Source organism: Lissotriton vulgaris, chromosome 9 (genome assembly GCF_964263255.1).
Source record: "Lissotriton vulgaris chromosome 9, aLisVul1.2, whole genome shotgun sequence".
Classification (NCBI taxonomy): Eukaryota; Metazoa; Chordata; class Amphibia; order Caudata; family Salamandridae; genus Lissotriton; species Lissotriton vulgaris.
This window is the reverse complement of record NC_141697.1, coordinates 1,212,833,211-1,212,855,052: the sequence shown is the minus strand read 5'-3', so window position 1 is coordinate 1,212,855,052 and position 21,842 is coordinate 1,212,833,211. Positions and strand designations below refer to the sequence as shown.

The 21,842-nt window shown below is 44.7% G+C and overlaps 1 protein-coding gene across 1 annotated transcript in view; it reads left to right on the top strand.

Annotated features, from left to right (window-relative positions):
- LOC147693060 (uncharacterized) overlaps positions 1-21,842 on the top strand; it is a 294,395-nt gene that overhangs the window by 256,994 nt on the left and 15,559 nt on the right. Inside the window, exons 61-66 of the mRNA XM_086939574.1 lie at positions 1,069-1,140; positions 14,025-14,060; positions 14,156-14,236; positions 19,697-19,750; positions 20,544-20,597; positions 20,873-20,935. Of these exons, the coding sequence (XP_086795700.1) occupies positions 1,069-1,140; positions 14,025-14,060; positions 14,156-14,236; positions 19,697-19,750; positions 20,544-20,597; positions 20,873-20,935 (360 nt within the window). The remainder of the gene's footprint in view (positions 1-1,068; positions 1,141-14,024; positions 14,061-14,155; positions 14,237-19,696; positions 19,751-20,543; positions 20,598-20,872; positions 20,936-21,842) is intronic.

The following is a 21,842-nucleotide window of genomic DNA, read 5'->3' as shown; positions in this document are numbered from 1 at the left end:
GCGAAGCATTACTGCTTGGATACCGAGGTGAGGAGGGATGGCCACTTTGCGCGCTCTGTCCTCCAAGACTTCCTGGTGTAGCAGAGTGGACACCCTCCTCCGGGAGTGGGGACTGCTGTGGGAATCTATTCACAAGGTGAGGAATCCACACGGCAGATGTATCTATCAGAAGAACAAGTTACTTACCTTCGGTAACGCTTTTTCTGGTAGATACTATATCTGCCTGTGGATTCCTCACTGACCCACCCGCCTCCCCGTTGTCCACTCTGCTATACCTGGTCTTTCTGTATATATGGTTATAATACTATTGTATTGATTTAGTTCTATATGTACTGTGTACATTGTATATTTGCATGTTTGCTATCGTTGGTCCGTCCGTGTGCCTCGAAGGCACGGAAAAAAGGGCGGAACTGACGTCATCACGCCGGCGTGGGCCTGATATGGGGTCGGTGACGTCAGACGGAGTCGCGCGCGATGCCGTGCTCCTGTGACGTCGCCCACGTCGGCGTGCTACGAAGAAAATTTCCGAACGTTGCTGACGCAAGGGGGATATTCACAAGGTGAGGAATCCACAGGCAGATATAGTATCTACCAGAAAAAGCGTTACCGAAGGTAAGTAACTTGTTCATTTCGGCCATGTTCCTTCATGCACTGAACTATATCCCTGTCTTATCCTTTAACAACACCTGTCCAGGAAGATTTTAGATAACCTTTATCTGCATATGAGTTCAAATTAATTTACATACATTAAGAAAAATTGTGAAGTAATATAAACTGAATTATTTTCTACACATTTCATTTTGATATCACTTCCTGTCTTATGATTGCTGTCAATGTGTATGAGATGCCACTTCCCAGGGTGGAATCAAAATGTAGGGGAGATGCATCATTCACTTTTGTCAGAAGCACCAAACACTGGAGTATATACACTGTGTTCCACAACCTTTCCATACCCTATTGCTTGGGAAGGGGTTTCTCTGTTACATGTGGTATTTGTACACTTGTGTACACTGCTAAAAAGTGAAATTGTATTAGAAACACCAACTGTTTTGTGAATTTGGTTTACAGGGAGTAAAAGGTGAGCCGGGTGAGAAAGGATCCCCAGGCTTCCCTGGAGCTCGAGGCCCTGGAGGACAAAAGGTAAGATATTTTTCCTAGAAACATGAGGACAGGCACATCTTCACACATTCCCAAACAATAAACATTTTTAAAGCTCTCATGATTTTTTTTCATATGTGACGCTGCCATGGAGGGGTATCAGACACATAAACCCAGTCAGTGCTAGCCTGGGTAAAAAGACGACTGTGTGGGATGAAATCTTACTTTCAACCTATAATCCTCATTAACAATGATTTTGAATGATTTTAATATGAAACATAAAAAATTGCATTTGACGCAAGGTGAGATTATGTGTGATCCAATGATTAGGAATATCGGGTAGCTACCAATTCAGAACCTGATTTGTATTCAGGTGAGTATCATTCATAATGAATTCATAAACAGAATTTAGGAAATTGTTCAATTTACCAAATGTGAGTGAGAAGATTGTTTTAATTGACTTTAACTAGATATTTATGCTTTTAATAGAGTGATCTTAATGGATCAGTTCTGTTTATCACTTTTTCTTGCACTTTTTCTGGGTTGTAAGATTGAGCCAAAAAGTAAAACACAATTCAGACCCAACAGTGACAATACCAGGAATTAGTCAATAATGGAACATCTATGCTGCCGAATGCATACAGAAGGCTAGATGATTGGTTTGGGTGCCAAAGGATGACCACATAGTGGAAATGTGATGTCTTCTAATCCATGTCTCACTGGATTTTCTACTATTCCACATTTCATTGGCAAAGCGGCTGCCCAGTTACCTGGAATACAAATGATTAACAAAATAAAACTGGCAATCCACTAGATTAACTTGTACATCTCAAAAAGAGCTTTGAACGTCACTCTCTGGCAGGCTTTGAGCTACTGAAGGCATGTGATGGCTGATGAAAAAGCCTATCACTGGCTGAAACACGTGCTGACGGTTTCTGAAGTCACTGTGGATGACTGAACATTCATTGCGGGAAGCACAAGCAGAGGACAGTCAAACCTAGTAGAAATTACTTCACTGACAGTAACCCCTTTGCTCAAACAAGGGTAATGATTTAAGGACACATCTCGGAATTCTAAGCTGGTAAAGGTAAGACTTTGCCACTCCTCACTACGAGCATCAAAGTGAGTAATTCATCACATTGAAGACACAAAGGCATAGATTCATGAAGGTAAAATCCGCTCACAAAGGGGCAGATTCTCAGAATCTGCCCCATTGCGACCGGTATTTTTGCATTTGGGATGCATCATCCCAAATGCAAAAATCGCAAATTAAGAATTTGCTAAATTGCGATTACTTGCATTTAAGGAATCTCAAATTGAGATTCCTTAAATGCAATGCATCAAAGTTAAAAAAAATAGTAATTTCGCTAAAAAGGAGTAGCAAATTACCATGAAGTTCAACTTCATGGTAATTTGCAAAAACTTTGAAAAATGCACTTTTGTGAATTTGTCAAAGTTCCATTTTACACACAAACATGCCCTAAGGGCATGTGTGTGCGCAACATATGTGCACAGATCAATTTCAGGGGTGCAACAGGGTGTCCTTTGGACACCCCTGCACCCTTGAAATCGCATTCTCAATTTGCAATTTGCTAATTGCGATTCCCAAATTGAGAATGTCTTCCCATTCATTCCTATAGGCCTCTAGGCCCATAGGAATGAATGGGGAGGTATTGCTTAATTGCGACTCGGAATTTGCTAGTCGCAATTAAGGAATTTTAAGAAATCGCTATTTTTTGAGCGAGTTCTTCTTGCATAGCATTTTGCTATTCCTTATTAGCGATTCCTTATTTTTCGCTAATGAGGAATCGCAAAATGGATGCTTGATGCATCTGGGGGAAAGTACTTATCAAAGATAAAGTCAACTCATCTGGCTAAAATTTGGGACTCCAAAGATTGTTTAACGCTAAACACAAGCAGCCTGTGTCATCCTTATCTCTTACTCTGGTGTAAATAGGTATTTCTGACTCCCTTATCTTACCCTGTGAATTAGTTGACCAGATCAGTAATATTCAAGCAGATATGAATGAAAACTCTGAATTTTCTGATCTTCTAAATCAGGGAACTCCAACTTTTTCTGCAAGAGCTACTTGTGTTTAATGACAATCATCCAGAGCTACTAAGATTCTTAGGGCCAGATGTAGGTCGCCCAATACCGGTCAGTAACGGCCGATTTCGGCCGTTACCGACCGGTATTTGGAGTTTGAGATGTAGGGCCCTTAAATATTACTGATTCAGTAAATTTACTGAATCAGTAAATTAACCGATTCTGTAAAATACTGCTTCGGTAAATTTACCGAATCGGTAAATCTAGATGTAGGTGGCACTGAAAACAGTGCCACAGGCCCTTAAGAATTTGTTATTTACCACGAAATAATATTTTGTGGTAAATAACGAATTCCAGTGTACATGCACATCTGTCCATGTACACCTGTGACATGTGGCACACATACATGCCCTAAGGGCATGTATCTGTGTCACATGGCACACAAGCCAGAATCAGGGGCGCAACAGCGTGTCAAAGTGACACCCTGTCCCCCTTGACAATTCGGTAATTTTACCGAATCTGTATTTACCGATTCGGTAATTGCCATTGATTCCTCAAGGCCCATAGGAATCAATGGCAAACACCAAATAGGTAAATACAGATTCGGTAATTACCGAAGCATACCGATTCGGTAAAAATTACTGAATATTTTCCTACATCTCATTTACTGAATCTAGAATACCGAATCGGTAAAATTCGGTATTCTAGAGTCGGTAAATGAGATTTACCTACATCGGGCCCTTTGTATTTTAAGGAATCGGTAAATTACTGATTCCTTAAAATACCGAATCGGTAAATTACCGAATTTGTAATGTAGGGAGCACTCAAATGAGTGCATTGCATAGGTAAGGATTCGGTATTTACCACCAACTACAAGTTGGTGGTAAATATCGAAAACCTTTGCAAAAGCAATTATTTTGCTTTTACAACAGTATGAATAGGAATTACCGAATCGGTAAATACCGAATCGGTAAATATTTACCTAAATTGCATTTACCGATTCTAAATACTGAATTGGTAAAACTCTGTATTTTAGAATGGGTAAATCAAGATTACCTACATCTGGCTCTTAGTGTCTTGGTAGTGACCGCATCAGACCAGTTTTCGTTAGTGGCCATGATATGTAAGGTTGCAAGCAGGGATCACATTGGTGCAGGGTTGCCAGCAGTAAAAAAGGCTTAGTCAATTTGGAATGCCTCTATGTGAGGAATACATAAGCGCCATAGCTTCAGTGCCCCTGGCACCAGTGTAATAATACTAGTAATAAGATAACCCAAACGCTGCATGAGTTATTATTCAATTATCAGCTTTAAATATTTTGGAAAGACAATAATTTTTCTCCAAACATCAGGTCATGAGTTATGAAAATACACACATTTTTATCATGCATACATGCTTTCCAATTTTGATATTAATACATTAATTCACCCAAGCAAAAGCTTCTAATTGAGTAGGTTGGGCTGCACCGAGGAGAAAAACTTACAAGTATCTGAAGAGCTACCGGTAGCTCACGCGCTACATGCTGGGGAAAATTTGTTCTAAATAAAGGTATAATTCGTATAATCACAAAGTTGATGAAGAGGGAAAGTCCTTGGCTCTGGCTGAAAGACTTCTTCTGAGAGGATGGGGGCTATGGCATTTCAGCACTCTAGTATAATAGAAAATTGGTCTGGATAATAAATTGGTTTTATTTTTATGATGTATTCGATAAACCGTATGATCCTCTCACTGTTGGTGAGAGTGGCAACATCGTTCTACGTTCAGTTTCAGACTGCGCATTTGTGTCTGAGGAAGGTTTTTCTTCTAGTTGTGCCCTAACATCAGCAAGCACAGACATCTTAAGCGGATTGGTATAATAAAGTCTGCAATATCATCTGTAGATGGAGATGGTGCCCAGAAGACTGCAGAAAGCCAACGTGACTTCAAAAGTGGTGTGAAGCCACTGAGTAACAAATGTTGGGGCATATTATCAAGGGGGTTTATCTCCACTTTTTTGGCTTTAAAAGCCAAGAAAGCGGAGATAAAATTATCTCCCTATTACCAAGCTGTCGCTAACACCAGTTAGCGACAGCTACTAGGAGATAGCGACCATCTTGGGCCCCACTTTGCATGTCAGTGATATTTATCACTAATGACATGCAAAGTGGGCGTGCCAAGATGTTAGCGACTGGAAACAGTCGCAAACATCGCTATCTCCTATTACCAACGTTTGGAGATATTCGCGCTAAGCTCGAATATCTCCAAAAGCTAACGCCTGCCCTGAGCAGTTCTTACCCATGTTATCCAATGGGAGGTGGATAACATGGCTAAGAGCATTAGCTCGGTAATGCCTGATTATCGTGGACTTTTCAGTTATATTCATGCATTGCGGACGATTTTTATCGCATTTGCGATAAACCTTGGTAATACCAAGGTTTATCTGCGATAAAAATCGCCGCAGCTCAGCGGTAAATTTTTGTTTCTTACCAAGCAATAGCGATAATTTTCGCTATTGCTTGGTAATATGCCCCGTTGTCTTTATAGTTTTCATTTAAAGCAATAGCTGGGACCTCGGGGTATGGCGTGGTCTACATGTCATCGTCCACATGAACAGTGGCAGTGACAACTGCCCGGCTGTACTTGATGTTGCACTCAGATTTCTAAACTGTAACATTGGCTCTCAGGAGGACATGTCAATAAAACAGCCTCAATGTGCCCAGCTTTACTTTGTCAGGCAAATGCTGGCAGATTTGAGAGTTAATAAGTCATGGTTGAGCGACTGCACTCCTTCCCTTTATACATTGCTCTCGTAATCCAACTCATTCGATGAAAAGCGTGCCAGCGGAAGCCGTGAAGTGCCTCATCACAGCTCAGTTAGAAAAAATACTCCAATAGTGCACATCTCTCCTGCACCCGACTGTCGCACTGCGGAAAAGGAAATCCTTCCTTAGTGAAACACTTCCTCCAAAGTTACTTCATTATTATCTGTTCATCAATGTTAATCCGAAATCTTAAATCATGCATCTTTCTTAATATTTCACCTCTACGGAGACAGCATGTTTGCGCTTTGAATTCTTTATTCAACATTTTCAGGTGCCAAACGTTGCCAACCCAGGCTTTAACGAAGGCATGCGAGGTCAAACATGTTTTAAAAGTGGTCTTATAACATCAGCGTGCTCCCAATGCATTTCGAATCTTTACAATTCTTCGTCAGGGGTTAACTAAAAATAAAATGAAGAAACAATTCAGCAAGCTGCTCAACCATTACAATTGTGCAGAAACCCAAACTCATTACTCTGACTCCACCCTCACCCAGACAGAACTAAAGACCATCCAATATTAACACTGAAAAATGAAACTAACTCCCTCCATGCTCAGAACCTTCCCAAATCTCAAAGTGTACATCCCCAATTTTGTCAACAGATGTTGACACCTGAAAATGACCTGAAATTTGGAAAGGGGCGACCACTCGGTCCCCCCGAACGTATGGCGGAGTACCACGATCCCCCCGGGAAGCCATCTTGGGCGGGAAGCGAGTCTCGGCTGGTATGCCCGAAGCGGCGTAGCCGGGGCGCGTGTTTTCCCGCCCTGGAGTGGGCTGGCCTAGACACTGACGCGGCTGGCCACGCCCTTGGGGCAGGCAGGGGCGGGTTTACGCCCGCCCTGAAGACGGATAAAAGGAGAAGCAAGACCAGAAGGCATCCTCTTGTTCCTGTGCTCTGAAGCTGCACCTCCTCGCTGCACGTGAGCTCGAGGCGGAACGAAGAGCCAATTTTGAGCGTTGTAATCGTTCTTGTTTGTTTTTCAGATACTCGGTTGGAGAATGCCGAAGAAGGCGGGAAAGCGCATGACTTCTGACCAGATGTTGCGCGTTCTCATGAAGGAGGTGACCGACCTAAAAAGACGGATGGATAAAGATGAGGAAGGGGGGCCGAAACGTCCTTTGGCAGGAGCAGCCCCGGGGGGAAAAAACAAGAGGCCCAGGAGGGGAGCAGCGGGGGGAGACATCCCAGGTCCGAGTGCCCCGCTCGAGGCACCCACTCCCGTGCCGGAGGAAGGGAATCCGATTCCCGTTGTGGTCACCCCCGTGTCCAAGGAGGATATGCCGCCCGAGCTGGCAGCACAATTAGCAGCGTGGTTGGGTGAAGGTAGCGAGGGCGCCACGGCTGCCGACGCGCAGGTGCTGATGAAGCAACTGCGTGAGAAACGGGAGGCAGCGAAGGTGTCCACGCCGGCTGCAGCAGTAGACAAGCCACAGGGGACGAATCCGACTGCAGAGGCAGCGTCCAGTTCAGGTAAGCGGCCATTGCCGATTGCGAGGGACGAGTCAGCACCCTCTCGTAGGGAAAAGTTGGGTCAACATGTTCCGTTGGCTATTAAAGAGAAGATTTGGGCAGGGGAGTATGTGAACATCTTCTCGTTACTTACTGATCACTATGAGGTGGAGCATGTTAAGGGCCAGAAGGACCTTATGCATCCGAGTGTGTGGCGCGCGAAAATGGCCGCCTTCAAGGTAAATGAAAACATTGGCAATTGGGGCAAAGCATGGGGGGTTTTTACGTCGATCTTGGGGGAACGAAGGCCCGAGTTGCTACCCGAATTGCCGACTTATCAGTCACGAATCATGGGGTACTCGATATCACACGAGGGTAATCATTGGTTCTGCTATGATAATCTTTTTAGAAAGGCTAAAGAACACGATAAAAACTTAACTTGGGATTGTTACGATTCTGTGTCATGGGATAAAATGAAGGAGACTGGTATGTTAAAAATGCCATTGGTGGGGAGTAACGTTGGCGAATCCTCCCGCCAGTATGCGGGGACGCCCTTTCGATCAAATGCGGGTACCGACAATTACTCGAGGCCTGCCGGCAATACAGGAAAAAGGGGGGTTTGTTGGAACTTCAACAGGGGTAAATGTACTAGGCCCCAGGGATCGTGCAAATTTAGACACGAATGTAGTGGGTGTGGGCAAACATCCCATCCTGAGTCCACGTGCAGAGCCAAAACGGGTGATAACGGGGGTAGAGGAGGCGCCAAACAGGTCTAACGTAGTCCGAGGGGCGCCTTTACCTACCCCGATTGATACCTTGGCGATGATTCCTTGGCTCAGTGAATACCCGGATCGTACTTCTGCTGGGGTGTTGCGGAACGGGTTTTCTTATGGTTTCCGCATCCCAGTAGGGGACTTTCAGGGTGTGGAGAAATGTAAAAATCAACTTTCGGTCCTGCAGCATACGACCGTGGTACAGGATAAGATCCGGAAGGAGGTTGCTCGAGGTCGAGTCGCCGGCCCATTTAATGTACCCCCGGTTCATGATTTTGTTTGTTCTCCGTTAGGAGTGGTCCCCAAGAAGGACCCGGGTGAGTTCCGGCTGATACATAATTTATCAGCCCCACGTGGTCTTTCCGTGAACGAAGCTATTGACCCGGAAGTGTGTTCGGTGCGGTACGCATCCTTCGATGAGGCCGTAGCCATTTTGAATCGCCTGGGGCCCGGGGCGCTGATGGCAAAATCGGATATCGAGTCAGCGTTCCGGTTGCTCCCGGTACATCCAGACGATCAGCGTCTTCTAGGTTTCACGTTTCAGGGTCATTATTACATGGATAGGTGTATGCCGATGGGGTGCTCTATATCTTGTGCCTATTTTGAAAAATTCAGTACTTTTCTACAATGGGTCTTCACAAAGAAGACGGGTTTCCAACATGTAATGCATTACCTCGATGATTTTTTGTTCCTGGGGGCAGCCGGGGATCCGGAATGTGGTCAGGCCTTGGCCGAATTTTGTGTCTTAATGAATCAGTTTGGCGTGCCATTGGCACCAGGTAAGACTGTGGGTCCTTCGACTTGCCTCGAGTTTCTGGGGATCGAGTTAGACTCCAGCGAAGGTTGTTTTCGTTTACCAGCTGACAAAGTGTTAAGGTTCAGGGCAGCCCTGCAAATGTGTATATGTGGACCTAAGGTTAAACTGCATCAATTGCAGCAGTTGGTGGGACAGTTGAATTTTGCCCTGAGGGTTATACCAATGGCCCGACCTTTTTCCCGTTCGATTGCCCAAGCCATGGTCGGCCTGAAGGAGGGCCATCATCGCACAAGGCTCTCTGCTGAGGTCCGCCAGGACATGCGCATTTGGTTGGCATTTCTGGCGGATTTCAATGGTCGAGTTGTCTGGAACAAACCGGCAGTCTCCTCTGAGGAGCTGGGGCTATGGACGGATTCGGCAGGGAGCATAGGTTTTGGTGCCATCTTCGGTACAAGATGGTCGGCACAAAAGTGGCCGGCATGGTGGCATGACAATGGACTGACAAGTAACATCGCTTTCCTGGAACTTTTCCCCATTCTGGTGGCCCTGAGAACTTGGCCCGAAGGGTTCAAAGATCACTCTGTGGTATTTTGGTCGGACAATATGACCGTGGTCGAGTGTATCAATAGCCAGGCAGCACAATGCAAATTGATTTTGAGACTGCTCAAAGAAATTGTTTTACTGTGTAGGCAATTGAATGTGCTATTCAGAGCAAGACATGTCCCAGGGGTAATGAACCAGGCGGCTGATGCACTGTCTCGTTTTCATATACAGGCTTTCTGGGGTTTTCTTCCCACAGCGGACCCGGAGCCGGCACCCTTTCCTGAAGCTCTCTGGTCTCTCGGTGCCCCGAACTTCGTCACCTCGTGGGAGAAAGTTTAGCACTCAGGACGAGGAAGGCATATGAAGGGGCGTTCCGGTCCTATTTGGCCTTTTTGGGGACTGATAGAGAGGGGCTTTGGGGCCACGAGGAATGGGTGGTTAATTTTCTGATGTCTTTACATCTGGCTGGGAAATCGGTGGCCACGGCTCAGAGGCATCGGGCTGCCATTTCCTTTGTTGCTAGGGCTCATGGGATCCAGGACCCGACAGCGTCTTTCGTTGTACAGAAAGCGCTACGTGGGTGGCAACGCCTTGAGGGTCGCAGAGTAGATGATAGGCGCCCGATAGGTTTGGATAGGTTGGCCCAGTTGTTATCCACACTGCCTGCTACATGTTCATCTCAGTTTGAGGCAGTGTTGTTCCGAGCCGCTTTTACGCTGGCATTTCATGGGGCGATGCGGGTAAGCGAACTAGTGGCGAGGAACAAACAGGACGTGACAGGAGGTTTGTGCCAGGAGCACGTCCAGATCAAGGGGGAGACAATGACTGTCTCATTTGTCAGGTCCAAGACTGATCAATGTGGGATGGGTGACTGCATAATCATACGCAGGATTCCCGGGTCCTCCATGTGTCCGGTAAAGTGTTTAGAAGATTACCTAGCACGAAGGGTGGCATCATGGGGGGGGACCTTGTTAAGACACGCTGACGCCACCCCACTGACAAAATTTCAGTTTCAGCGGGTGCTTGCGATGTCGATTGCCGCTGCGGGCTTGAACCCGGGCGAGTTTGGGACCCATTCCTTTCGGATAGGGGCTGCGACAGAAGCTACAGCCAGGGGTCTGAGTGTGGAACAGGTGAAACGAGTGGGGCGTTGGTCCTCCAATTGTTATAAAAGGTATGTGCGGTTGCACATGTTGTGAAGCTGTAACGATGTACTCACGCTTCTTGTTTTTTTTTGGTTTTCAGTTGCGCAAGCCTACGAGGCGGGGCGGACTATGCAGTCGACCCAACACCGGGCCAGCGGTCAGACATCACCGGCTGTGAAAAAGGAGGTGTGGGTCGTGGGCCACTCATACGTGAGGCGTGCCGCGGACGTATTCAAGGCAGGTGACATGATTCACGTAGCTGGGGAATACGGGTACAGGGTGTCCTTCTACGGAAGAGGCGGTCTCTGTATTGACCAGTTTCGATCATTTTTCGAGGGTTTGTTAGGGCGGACGAGGTCACCGCCGTCTGTAGTCATAGTGCATCTTGGGGGCAATGATTTGGTCACCACTGGTAGACGACTTCTCCTTGAGGCGATGCTTTCCACTGTAAGTTGGTTAGCAAGGAGAGTTCCAGGGTGCACAATTGCGTGGTCCCATATGATCCCACGAAAAGTGTGGCGGGGGGCTATTTCGGTTCCTGCTTTGAATCATTCTGTTAGAAAGCTTAATAACAAAGTGAGTAGGCTGTTCCGTTCCAAGACACTGCATTCTATTTCGCATGGGTGTATTAATGATGACAGTATGTATTTGGGGGATGGTGTGCATTTGTCTCGGGTGGGGAATGAGTTACTCATAGGAGACTTCATAGCTTGGCTAAAAACGTTATAATATGACCTTTAGGTAGGAGTGTTGTGGGGGGTCCGGATAGCCGGTCAACTATCCGGCCTGTGGCGGTAAGGTCATGATCGGTGAGCACTAATTGGAAGATCCCTATGAGTGGGCGTCACCCAACACGGATGGGAGCGCTCGGGGGAGGTGGCCATTGGCCCCTCAACGGGGAGGCGGTCCCTTCTAAGGATGGGTCGCCGAAAGAAAAGGAAAGGCGGTCAAGGCCCCTTCCTGGGTAGGAGGGGTTACAGCCCCCTCCTGGGGAATTTCCCGGGGCCAGGACGTCTGCGACGGCAGATGTGGTAAGTTGTGTGGGGTTTGGGGGGGGGTCTACGCTACCTTCTAGATACCTCACACGAGTCCTCGGACGACCTTTAAGTGGCGTCGAGTTTTATTGGGGCCCCCGTCAAGTCAAGGGAAATTGGTAGTTGCACTAGAGGTACGCCTCTGTGCGGTCGCCCCTCACAAGTGAGGGAGATAATTATGGTTTAGGGATCTTGACACCGGTTACGACCTTGCCGTTGGCCCTTAAACGTTAGGATGTACAATTTCAAAATTTCAAGTAAATGTTTTGTAGGATGTTAGTTCGGCTAGGAGAACCTTTGTATTAGAGAATCTGTTAAGGTTAGCCAAACATCGCAATGTGGTAATGAAATTGTACATTAATATGAAACTGTTGATTTAATGTTTTAATTTTGTTTCATGTTTTAATAAATACGGCCGGGAGGGTCACTCCCTCCCTCTTCCAAAAACTTCAGAACTGTTTCCGGTTTCCCTTCCTTTGGGGATTGTGTTGAGAGGGGGTGGCGGGTATCTCAGCCATATGGAAAGGGGCGACCACTCGGTCCCCACGAACGTATGGCGGAGTACCACGATCCCCCCGGGAAGCCATCTTGGGCGGGAAGCGAGTCTCGGCTGGTATGCCCGAAGCGGCGTAGCCGGGGCGTGTGTTTTCCCGCCCTGGAGTGGGCTGGCCTAGACACTGACGCGGCTGGCCACGCCCTTGGGGCAGGCAGGGGCGGGTTTACGCCCGCCCTGAAGACGGATAAAAGGAGAAGCAAGACCAGAAGGCATCCTCTTGTTCCTGTGCTCTGAAGCTGCACCTCCTCGCTGCACGTGAGCTCGAGACGGAACGAAGAGCCAATTTTGACCCACCCACCAGCCCCTGAGGACAGCAAGTGGTTTTTGAATAAAGTTGATGGATAACTCTGATTTTCGTTTACAGGTTGTGGTATTACCGTGATGATTTTTGAGTATGTAATAAAGAATGGTCGATTTGGGTTATGTTTTGGGAATAAAGAAATTCTGCTTTAGTGTTCATTGGTAAGCATGCTTTTAATACAGTTGTAGTAGTCAATATCTTTGTAGTTTAGTGAGTTAATTAGCATTGTCGTATTTATTTTGGTCGGGCGGTAAGGTCATGATCGGTGAGCACTAATTGGAAGATCCCTATGAGTGGGCGTCACCCAACACGGATGGGAGCGCTCGGGGGAGGTGGCCATTGGCCCCTCAACGGGGAGGCGGTCCCTTCTAAGGATGGGTCGCCGAAAGAAAAGGAAAGGCGGTCAAGGCCCCTTCCTGGGTAGGAGGGGTTACAGCCCCCTCCTGGGGAATTTCCCGGGGCGTCGACGTCTGGCGTCGGCAGATGTGGGGTCTACGCTACCTTCTAGATACCTCACACGAGTCCTCGGACGACCTTTAAGTGGCGTCGAGTTTTATTGGGGCCCCCGTCAAGTCAAGGGAAATTGGTAGTTGCACTAGAGGTACGCCTCTGTGCGGTCGCCCCTCACAAGTGAGGGAGATAATTATGGTTTAGGGATCTTGACACCGGTTACGACCTTGCCGTTGGCCCTTAAACGTTAGGATGTACAATTTCAAAATTTCAAGTAAATGTTTTGTAGGATGTTAGTTCGGCTAGGAGAACCTTTGTATTAGAGAATCTGTTAAGGTTAGCCAAACATCGCAATGTGGTAATGAAATTGTACATTAATATGAAACTGTTGATTTAATGTTTTAATTTTGTTTCATGTTTTAATAAATACGGCCGGGAGGGTCACTCCCTCCCTCTTCCAAAAACTTCAGAACTGTTTCCGGTTTCCCTTCCTTTGGGGATTGTGTTGAGAGGGGGTGGCGGGTATCTCAGCCATAACAGTCGGGTGCAGGAGAGATGTGCCCTATTGGAGATTTGAGAGTTCAGCATTGCATTGTACCTCTTAGAGGAGCAAAGAGGGCAGGACACGTCGTGCTGGGGAAGAGGATTTTAAGGTTTGCATCCTATAGCTGTTTACACCAGTAGTGCAATGTCACAGATGTCCAAGGTAACAGTAAAGTCTTTGCAAATGTTGGCAGACAATACGCTGGCATTGGTGAAACCTATGTAAACAAGAGCATAGAATGGTTCATTATCTCATGAGATTGACCTTTCTGTTGTTGGGCAATGCATAATTATTAGTGCTAAAGATACAACAACATCTTAATGATACCATAAGCGACTTCAAGGTTTTCTCCATAGCAAAGACAAGACAGGGAGAACAGAGAGCAACTTGGGTGACTGCTAATGTTTATGTCAAAGTATCACTCTGCTATGAAAATCCAGATTAAGACCTTGAGTAAAACACTATAACTAGAAGTTACACCAGATAGAAATATGTCCTAACTCTCTTTTCTTTTTTTTGGCAGGGAGAAGTCGGAGAGTCAGGACTTCCTGGCGAACCAGTAAGATCCCTTTCTAACTTACATATTCACTGCTTCTGCATGAGCACATGAGGAGCCAGCCAGTCACTAACGCTCTATTGGTGATCCTTGTTTAGGGACTATCAGGAAAGGAAGGAATACCAGGAGGCAGAGGAGAGAAAGGAGATCTGGGGCCCTTTGGAATGCGAGGACCTAAGGTCAGTGTCCACTTATGTTTACTCTCTCTATCTCTTTCTGTCACTCTCACTCTTTGTACTCTGTGAAACCGAATATTCCAAGGCACGGACATGTCAATGGCATTTTAGAACATGTATGTCTACAACAGGAACATCCACTTCAGACATTCAGTATATTGTCATCGGGCCCGATTCACAGAACTAATTTAGGACAAAATCCTAACTTAAGACAAAATCCTAATTTAGGACAAAATCCTAACTTAAGACAAAATCCTAATTTAGTACAAATTCATAATTTAGGACAAAATCCTAATTTAGGACAAAATCCTTACTTAGGACCACATCCTAATTTAGGACAAAATCCTAACTTAAGACAAAATCCTAACCTAAGACAAAATCCTAATTTAGGACAAATTCCTAATTTAAGACAAACCCCTAATTTAAGACAAAATCCAAATTTAAGACAAGATCCTAATTTAAGACAAAATCCTAACTTAAGCCTACTAAATGCCTTCTGTGAATACTAAAAGTAGTAAGTTTAGGATTATGTCGTAAATTAGTTCTGTGAATCGGCCCCATAATGAATGCTCTATAGGTGCCAGTGTTATACATTCACCAACCAGTAAATTCAATCAAGTGAGTGTAAACGAGTACAAGGAATGCATTACCACTGGACAATTTTCTACAGAGCAACTGTTTTACGACCACAAAAAATCTGAAGTAAATATCATGGAGAACGAGAAGAAGATAATGCCCAGGAAACGGTATTGATGCCGGAGGAGGAAGAACAGACCAGTTGGTAGAATGAGTTGAACATTAACGCTCTTTTTCTGGTTCGAATAGCTGCAGAGACAAGCAAGCACCATCAACACTGGGTGTGTTGGTTCCCTTCTAGCCACAGCACTGGGTACTCGGTCTGTGATGAAAAGTTAGCCAACCAAGCACCCTTGTTACTTTGGGTGGATATGGACATGAATCAAGGCCCAACTCAATGGAAGTGGTGCAAGGTGAGTCTCTGTACAGTACAGCACAAATTTATGATTAAAACTATGCAAGACAGTGATCCCACAAACTCTTCCAAAAGTCAAAATAACAGAAGAACTTGCAGGGGCAGATGAAAAATGAAGGGATGGTACATCTGCACAGATGCCTGGGAATTGTGTCTTTACTGGAATGCTGAAAGAGAGCATGATACCTCAGGATCCCTACAAATTGTAAATCTTGGACATCTGTGCATACAGAACTAAGCAATGTGTGTTGGTAACTGGAAGAAGAGTGAGGCGAGTCCTGGAACTGTTGGACGAATGAGGAGCAAAATCATAGAATACTTTGACGCAAGTGTTAAGAGCGGACAGAACAAGATGGGAACAAAAGTGCATGTGGCATGAAAGAGTCTGCCAAACTGTACTTGGAACAAGAAAGGCTCATAAGAATGAAACTGGATCCATCTTCAGATGATCAGGGATTGATAAAAAGCAGTGATGGAAAAGAACAGAGGGCCACCAGTGCAAGGGGTTCTTCTGGCAGATGCTTCACTGACAGAAACCCAGCAGTTCTTCCACCTCTAAGGCCCTAGTTATGAGCTGAAGAGTACTGGGGCAGAATTACCTCAAGGTAAATTCACATGCAAATATAGCATTATCATGTGGTACATCCGACCCAGTACTGTGAACTTAAAGGTTAAACCCCACGGAATGGGGAATTATTGTGTGGGACTGATTTTTATAGATGTTAATAGCACTTGGAATTCCACAGTAAAAGCATCATGTGATTTTACGGTGCAGGATTAGTGCACAGAACAATTGGGTCTGGTTCTCCTACACCTGAAATAACTAAGTCTGGAATAACTGAGTTCAATTAGGTAGTTTCTTTTCACTTGACTCATAATGAGGGCCTAAGTGGTGTGGGGAAACAGTAGTTTGGGACACTGGAAAAGTGCAGTTCAAGCAATTTCCATGGTATCTTTAATATAAGTATCTTACTGTTTAACCACATTGGTGCTTATCGTATTCCCTCTCCTGCGCTGGAAAACGGTAAATCCCATTATTCATGACGAGCTCAGCTCGTCATGAGATACGAGAAGGTTACCTCATGACGAGCTGAGCTCGTCATGAGCGTCGAAGGAGTTATTTGTTATTTTACACTGCACTTCCCCTATGTTTAAGCACTGTAAATAAGGTGTTCCTATTGCCAAATTTCATCCTACTCAATGGACTGACCTCAACACGATGCAAGGGTAAGTTGCCTTTGCTGGCTTCCAACTCGTAAGATGTTGCCACCATGCATTTTTCAAGTCACATCGCGTGGGAACTGAGACCATGGCTTTCAGGATACACTTGAGGATGGGTTTTCACAATGATCTCAGTTCTTTTAGGTGATATATGCTTGTCAGATCCACACCTGTCCTGTGGATATAGTTTACTTGTTAAGAATGTTTCCCCATGCCCATAGTCATGTTTTCTGCAATGCCATGATTCAATAAATACCCTGTAAAGAAAGATCTAATAGGGGATTCATCAGACGTCTGAACTAAATGACAAAAGGGGTATTTACTCCTTGTCAGATCTATGGTCACTTGGATTTTGCTGGACACCAACTTCACCCTCTAAGAACATTGCAAACAATTTGAGGAAAAAAAGACAGATTGGTATTATCTCTCTCTCTTCTAAAGAAAGTGAAACTTTTACTTCCAGAAAGTAACTTCACAACTGCGGATTAAGTCCTTGTACTCTGACATCTGGATGTTGGTAACACTCTGCTTCGTGACCTCCCTGACAACGCACTGCCACCCTTAAGGGCACCCTCAGCACGTCTCATCCAGGACCTGAAGAAATATGATCAGATCACCCCCCTCCTGGTGGGAGTCCATTGGCTCCCCTTGCTGGCCACCACAATCTTCAAAAGCAGCTGCAGATTTGCAAAGCCATCATGACCCGTACCCCTGCTTCTCATGCAGACAAGCTCGCCATTTCTGTTGGCTCTCGGCACACCCATAGCCAGGACACCATCGGACTGCAGACTAAGAAGTGTAAGAAAGAAAAAAACAAGGCAGCAGGACTTTTCCATCAATGCAACCAGGATATGAAACAACAGGGCATATTTACAAGGGATTCTCGCCACAGGAACATCACTTTTTGCGACGTTCCTGTGGCGATAAACCCTTCACCTTATTTACAAGGTGGCGTTAACTCACTTAACGTTGCTTAACACGCCTTGTAAATAATGCCCCCTTTCACGATAAACTTTTTGTGAAAGGGGAGGGAAATGGGTGTTGCGTGGGGGTTCTGCTGTAACATCCATTGATTTTGATGCTGCCCCCTATTTACAAGGGTGGCATAAATAAGGGCAAGCACCAAAATTAAGACCAGGGAAAACCTAGTCTTAACATGGCGAAACGAGGAGAAAAGGTTTAATTTCTCCTCGTTTTTGCTGTTTCTATGTGTGTTGCATTGTGCAGCGCACATTGAAACAGCAAATCGCCACTAGTGATTGTTCATGTGCAGGCAGGCCCCCTTCTTGCACATAAACAATCATTACAAAAATGACAATTTGCAATTTCTGCGCGTGCTGCACAATGCAATACACATAGGAGTTACAAATCACCATTAGTGATTGTTTATGTGCAGGAAGGGACACCTTCCTGCACATAAACAATCATTCCCTTAACGCAGGCACCCTTGAACTATGATACAAGGGTGCCTGCGTTGGCTCTAGGCAGCTGGGTTTAGCACCAGTGCTAGTAAAAACGCAGGGATGTGCCTTACCATTGTAAATATGGCACATCCCTGCGTTTTCACTTGTAAATATGCCCTTGTATCCCCATATCCTTCAGGGATGCCCCTAAGCTGCTCCAGTTTAAAAAGAGCTACAGATGCACCTCATTAAAGATCACTACATCACAATCATTAACAGTTGTTGACTTTATGCTTGTCTTTGAACATCTAAGGTACTTTGATGCCTTTTGGTTAGGTTTATGCTATGCAAAAAGCAAATACTTATCATAAATACATACATGTAGAGCAGGGGTGCCCAACCCCAGCCCAGAATAGCTGGATCCTCGCCAGATTTACAAGATATCCACAAAAGGTAAAGTTACATACAGTGAATCTTAATGGCAATCACTTTAATAGTCAATGGTGATCCTGAAAATCTAGCATGATCTTAACCTTGCTGAACCCACCACGCTGGATACCCGTGCTTCAAACAAATGCCACGCTCCTCAAGAGGTAAATGATAGTAGATGTCAAACCGCCACCTTGGCTTTCAGAAGACCATCTACCCAAAGGGAGGAGGAGATAATGTATTCCAGAAAACAAAGTCAGTGATGAAACATTGCAACATCACAAAATAAAATAGTGGCCAGAGTGTTGAAACTTTTCAAACCTTCACCACCAGTAACAAATCTAGGTTTAATCCATCGTTATTTTGCTTCGTGCATCATCCCAGATTAGACCCAGCCATATGCAAATCAGTCTTGACCCTGCCACCACGAGAACAGTCCAGCCCGAACTGTCAAGCTAGGTCCTCCCTGGACCAGAAAAAAAGCATCCATGACCGGTTTCGGGGTTTTACCCATCTTCAGCCAGGCTAGCTTGAATCCAGTGGTGCGGCGAGCAATGGACCCACGTCTGGGCATACCCTTAGCCACTTAGGGTGCACATAACAACACCACAAAATAAAAGTGAAGGAACATATACTCTTCCTGTCACATGGCTGGAAGACGATTACATCGAGTGGGGGTGGCTGGAGAGCATCCATATGAATAACCACCAGGTAAATGATGAGGTAAACGCACCCAACAGCCGACTGAATTATAAGCCAAATAGGATTTCTTATAGAGCTGGAGCCTCTGAAAGGCTCTCAGTAATAGGGAAGTGTTTATCATAAGTTAGGCTTCTGAGAAACATTTTCTTCTGGTATTATTTTTAAGAGGGTTGTTATAGTGGTGCCCTTTCTAAGTGTAGAAGGTTTAAATGTAGAGCCACCAAGAAGCTTACTCCAGGAGAAGGAGGGAAACCATCAGAGAATCCTTACCTTGCAGTGGTGTAGCAGTGTCGCATGCTTGGGTTGTAGCAAGAACTGCATGCAAAGGTGCAATGAGGTATCAAAAGTCAAGGGAGTGTCACCATATTCAACAGTACAGGAACAAAAAGAACAGGACATTGATGTGCTTCTTGAATTGGTTCAGCAATCTGATGGTCACTTAAAGAGAAGGTATGAAAGGTCAGTGCATGGAATTTGTGCTAGTAGATGACAGTGTGCTGATGGTCAGTATGTTCAATGTACGGAAGTCGCATGACCTGGATATGTTGGTAGAATAACCCATCCCACATGAGAAGAGTTAAGAGAAGGATCAATCATTCAGTATGTTGATAGTGTAGATCAGCACATTGATTGTCACTAAGTTCCAGGTACTGAAGAATCTGCTTAGATCTCATCTTGATGTTGTGCAGCTTATGAGTGATCATTATTGTGTTTCAGGGTGATCGGGGGATGAAAGGAGCCTGTGGACAGGACGGTGAAAAAGGTGACAAGGTAAGAGTGATCAACCTGTCACATGGAACTAAACAATTGCATAACTATTATGGGAACATGCACAGATTTGCCTCACTGCTGTGCTACATTCGCCAAATGTGATTATCACAGAAGGCCTCTGTACCTAGACTAGAAGGAGCCTCTTAGGGACTTCTCCTTGAACCTAATATTTGCACCTTCTTCTTTGGCCCAGCCACAAGACAGTAATGGTCTGAAATGGAGCGGGTCAGCAATGTGGCTTCTGCTGTAAAATTACAGATGGGTCTCACGGCCCCTTCTGCTTTGTGTCGTTATATTACAAGGAATCGGTGGTCTGATAGGTTCGACTAGCTTTGCAATGGTGTCCACCATGAGCAATGATGAAGCCACTGTCAATGGTGTCAGGTGAAGCATCCAACTTAAGATGGCCACCTCTGTGGAAGAACATTGTATAAACCATAGCAAATCTTTGATGGAACACCCTACAAGTGGCAATGGTGTGTCTGGAAAAAACTCCCAGCATGGTAAGGTCACTTGCAGTGTAGGTGTTGACAATGTATGTCCACTCTGTGGACACATTTCCATCAACAATACATTTTGGAGGAATTCCGCCAAACTGCACTAGCATGGTGGGATTGTCATCAGTATATTTCTCCTGAGGTTTTTTTTACTACGCTTATCAAAGCTCACTTATGGGAACATCGCTCATTACTATTGCAGTGCAGCAAAAATAAGGCAGACTCTCCTCTGCAAGTGGTCACCTGTACTACTGACAACAGGTTAATGCAAACTCACACCTACTCCTTTCTTTCAGGGAGACGCGGGCATTCCTGGCAGAATGGGACTTCCAGGAAGGAAGGGAGACATGGTAAGACAGCACAGTCTGTTTCATGTGTATTTTATTTAATTTATGTGAAAAGGAACACAATAAATCGCATTCCATGATATAAACATGGCAACAAAAAACTAAAGGAAGACCCGGAAGGATGAAAGAGTTTGAGCAAATTGTGCATGGGGAGGAAGAGCATTTCAAAGGTGTGTGGAGATGAAGAGAAGTCAGCAACAATATGACACAAGGTTATTTTATCAGTCAAAAATATGTGGTTATCCCTACTTAACTTTGTTCCATATATTTCTGTCTAGGGAGAATCTGGAGCTCCAGGAATGCCGGGTGCACCAGGCAAAGAAGGTCTCATAGGTCCCAAGGTGAGATTCCTATAAAACTAATTCAAATTTACTATCTGCCCCTGTTGTGCGTGGATTTTCTTCAGATTCACAGCACGTGGTAAGTACATCGTTCATTTTCTCAATCTAATTCAGTTTCACTTCTGCTGCAGTTCTTGCCAGAAATGTTGTGGGAATGACCAGGGAGGGATCACACCAAAACATAGGTCCATCTACTTGCTTTCACCCAAAAAGTTGGAGGCCAGAAACAATAGATCTAGGTGTACAAGGGTCACACTTTACAATTGCAAACAAATGTATACTAGACACTTGTAAAGAGCCAGATTCACTAGGGTTTCAATTATTAAGGAATCCTTCATACTTGACAAGTACTTGAAGGAAACACCTGAGCCCTTAGATACTCATGCTAAACCACCCAGGGAGCTGTCACAAAAGACATCAGATAACATTTGCAGTGTGAATATTAAACACCTTTCTTTGAGAAGTTATAAGTAAAATAGTTTTTCATGTAATTAAAAGGTTGATGCTATTGCACAAGAGTATTATTAGCCAACCAAAAATGTATTTTCATGTGTAAAATATATTTACTGTTTAGCTGGGTTGTGGCATGAGTGAAACAGTATATTTTTGGCATAAAGTCTGTTCTTATATCATACAGTTGATCATCACATTCCTTGTAGATTTTTGCATACGCATCCTAACCAGTTAATACATGCACACTCACTGGCACTTTACTTTATATTTGGTAATTCCTTCAAAATTAAATTTCACCAAAAATCATGTCTCCAAATTTCTTTTGATTCTTAAATGGAAATTTGTTGTTTGTGATCTTTTTTTTGATCCTTTCTCAGGAGTTACATGTTTTTATCTTTATTTGAAAATTTGCTCAAAATGTATATTAGTATAACAGATCGTATTATATTTTATA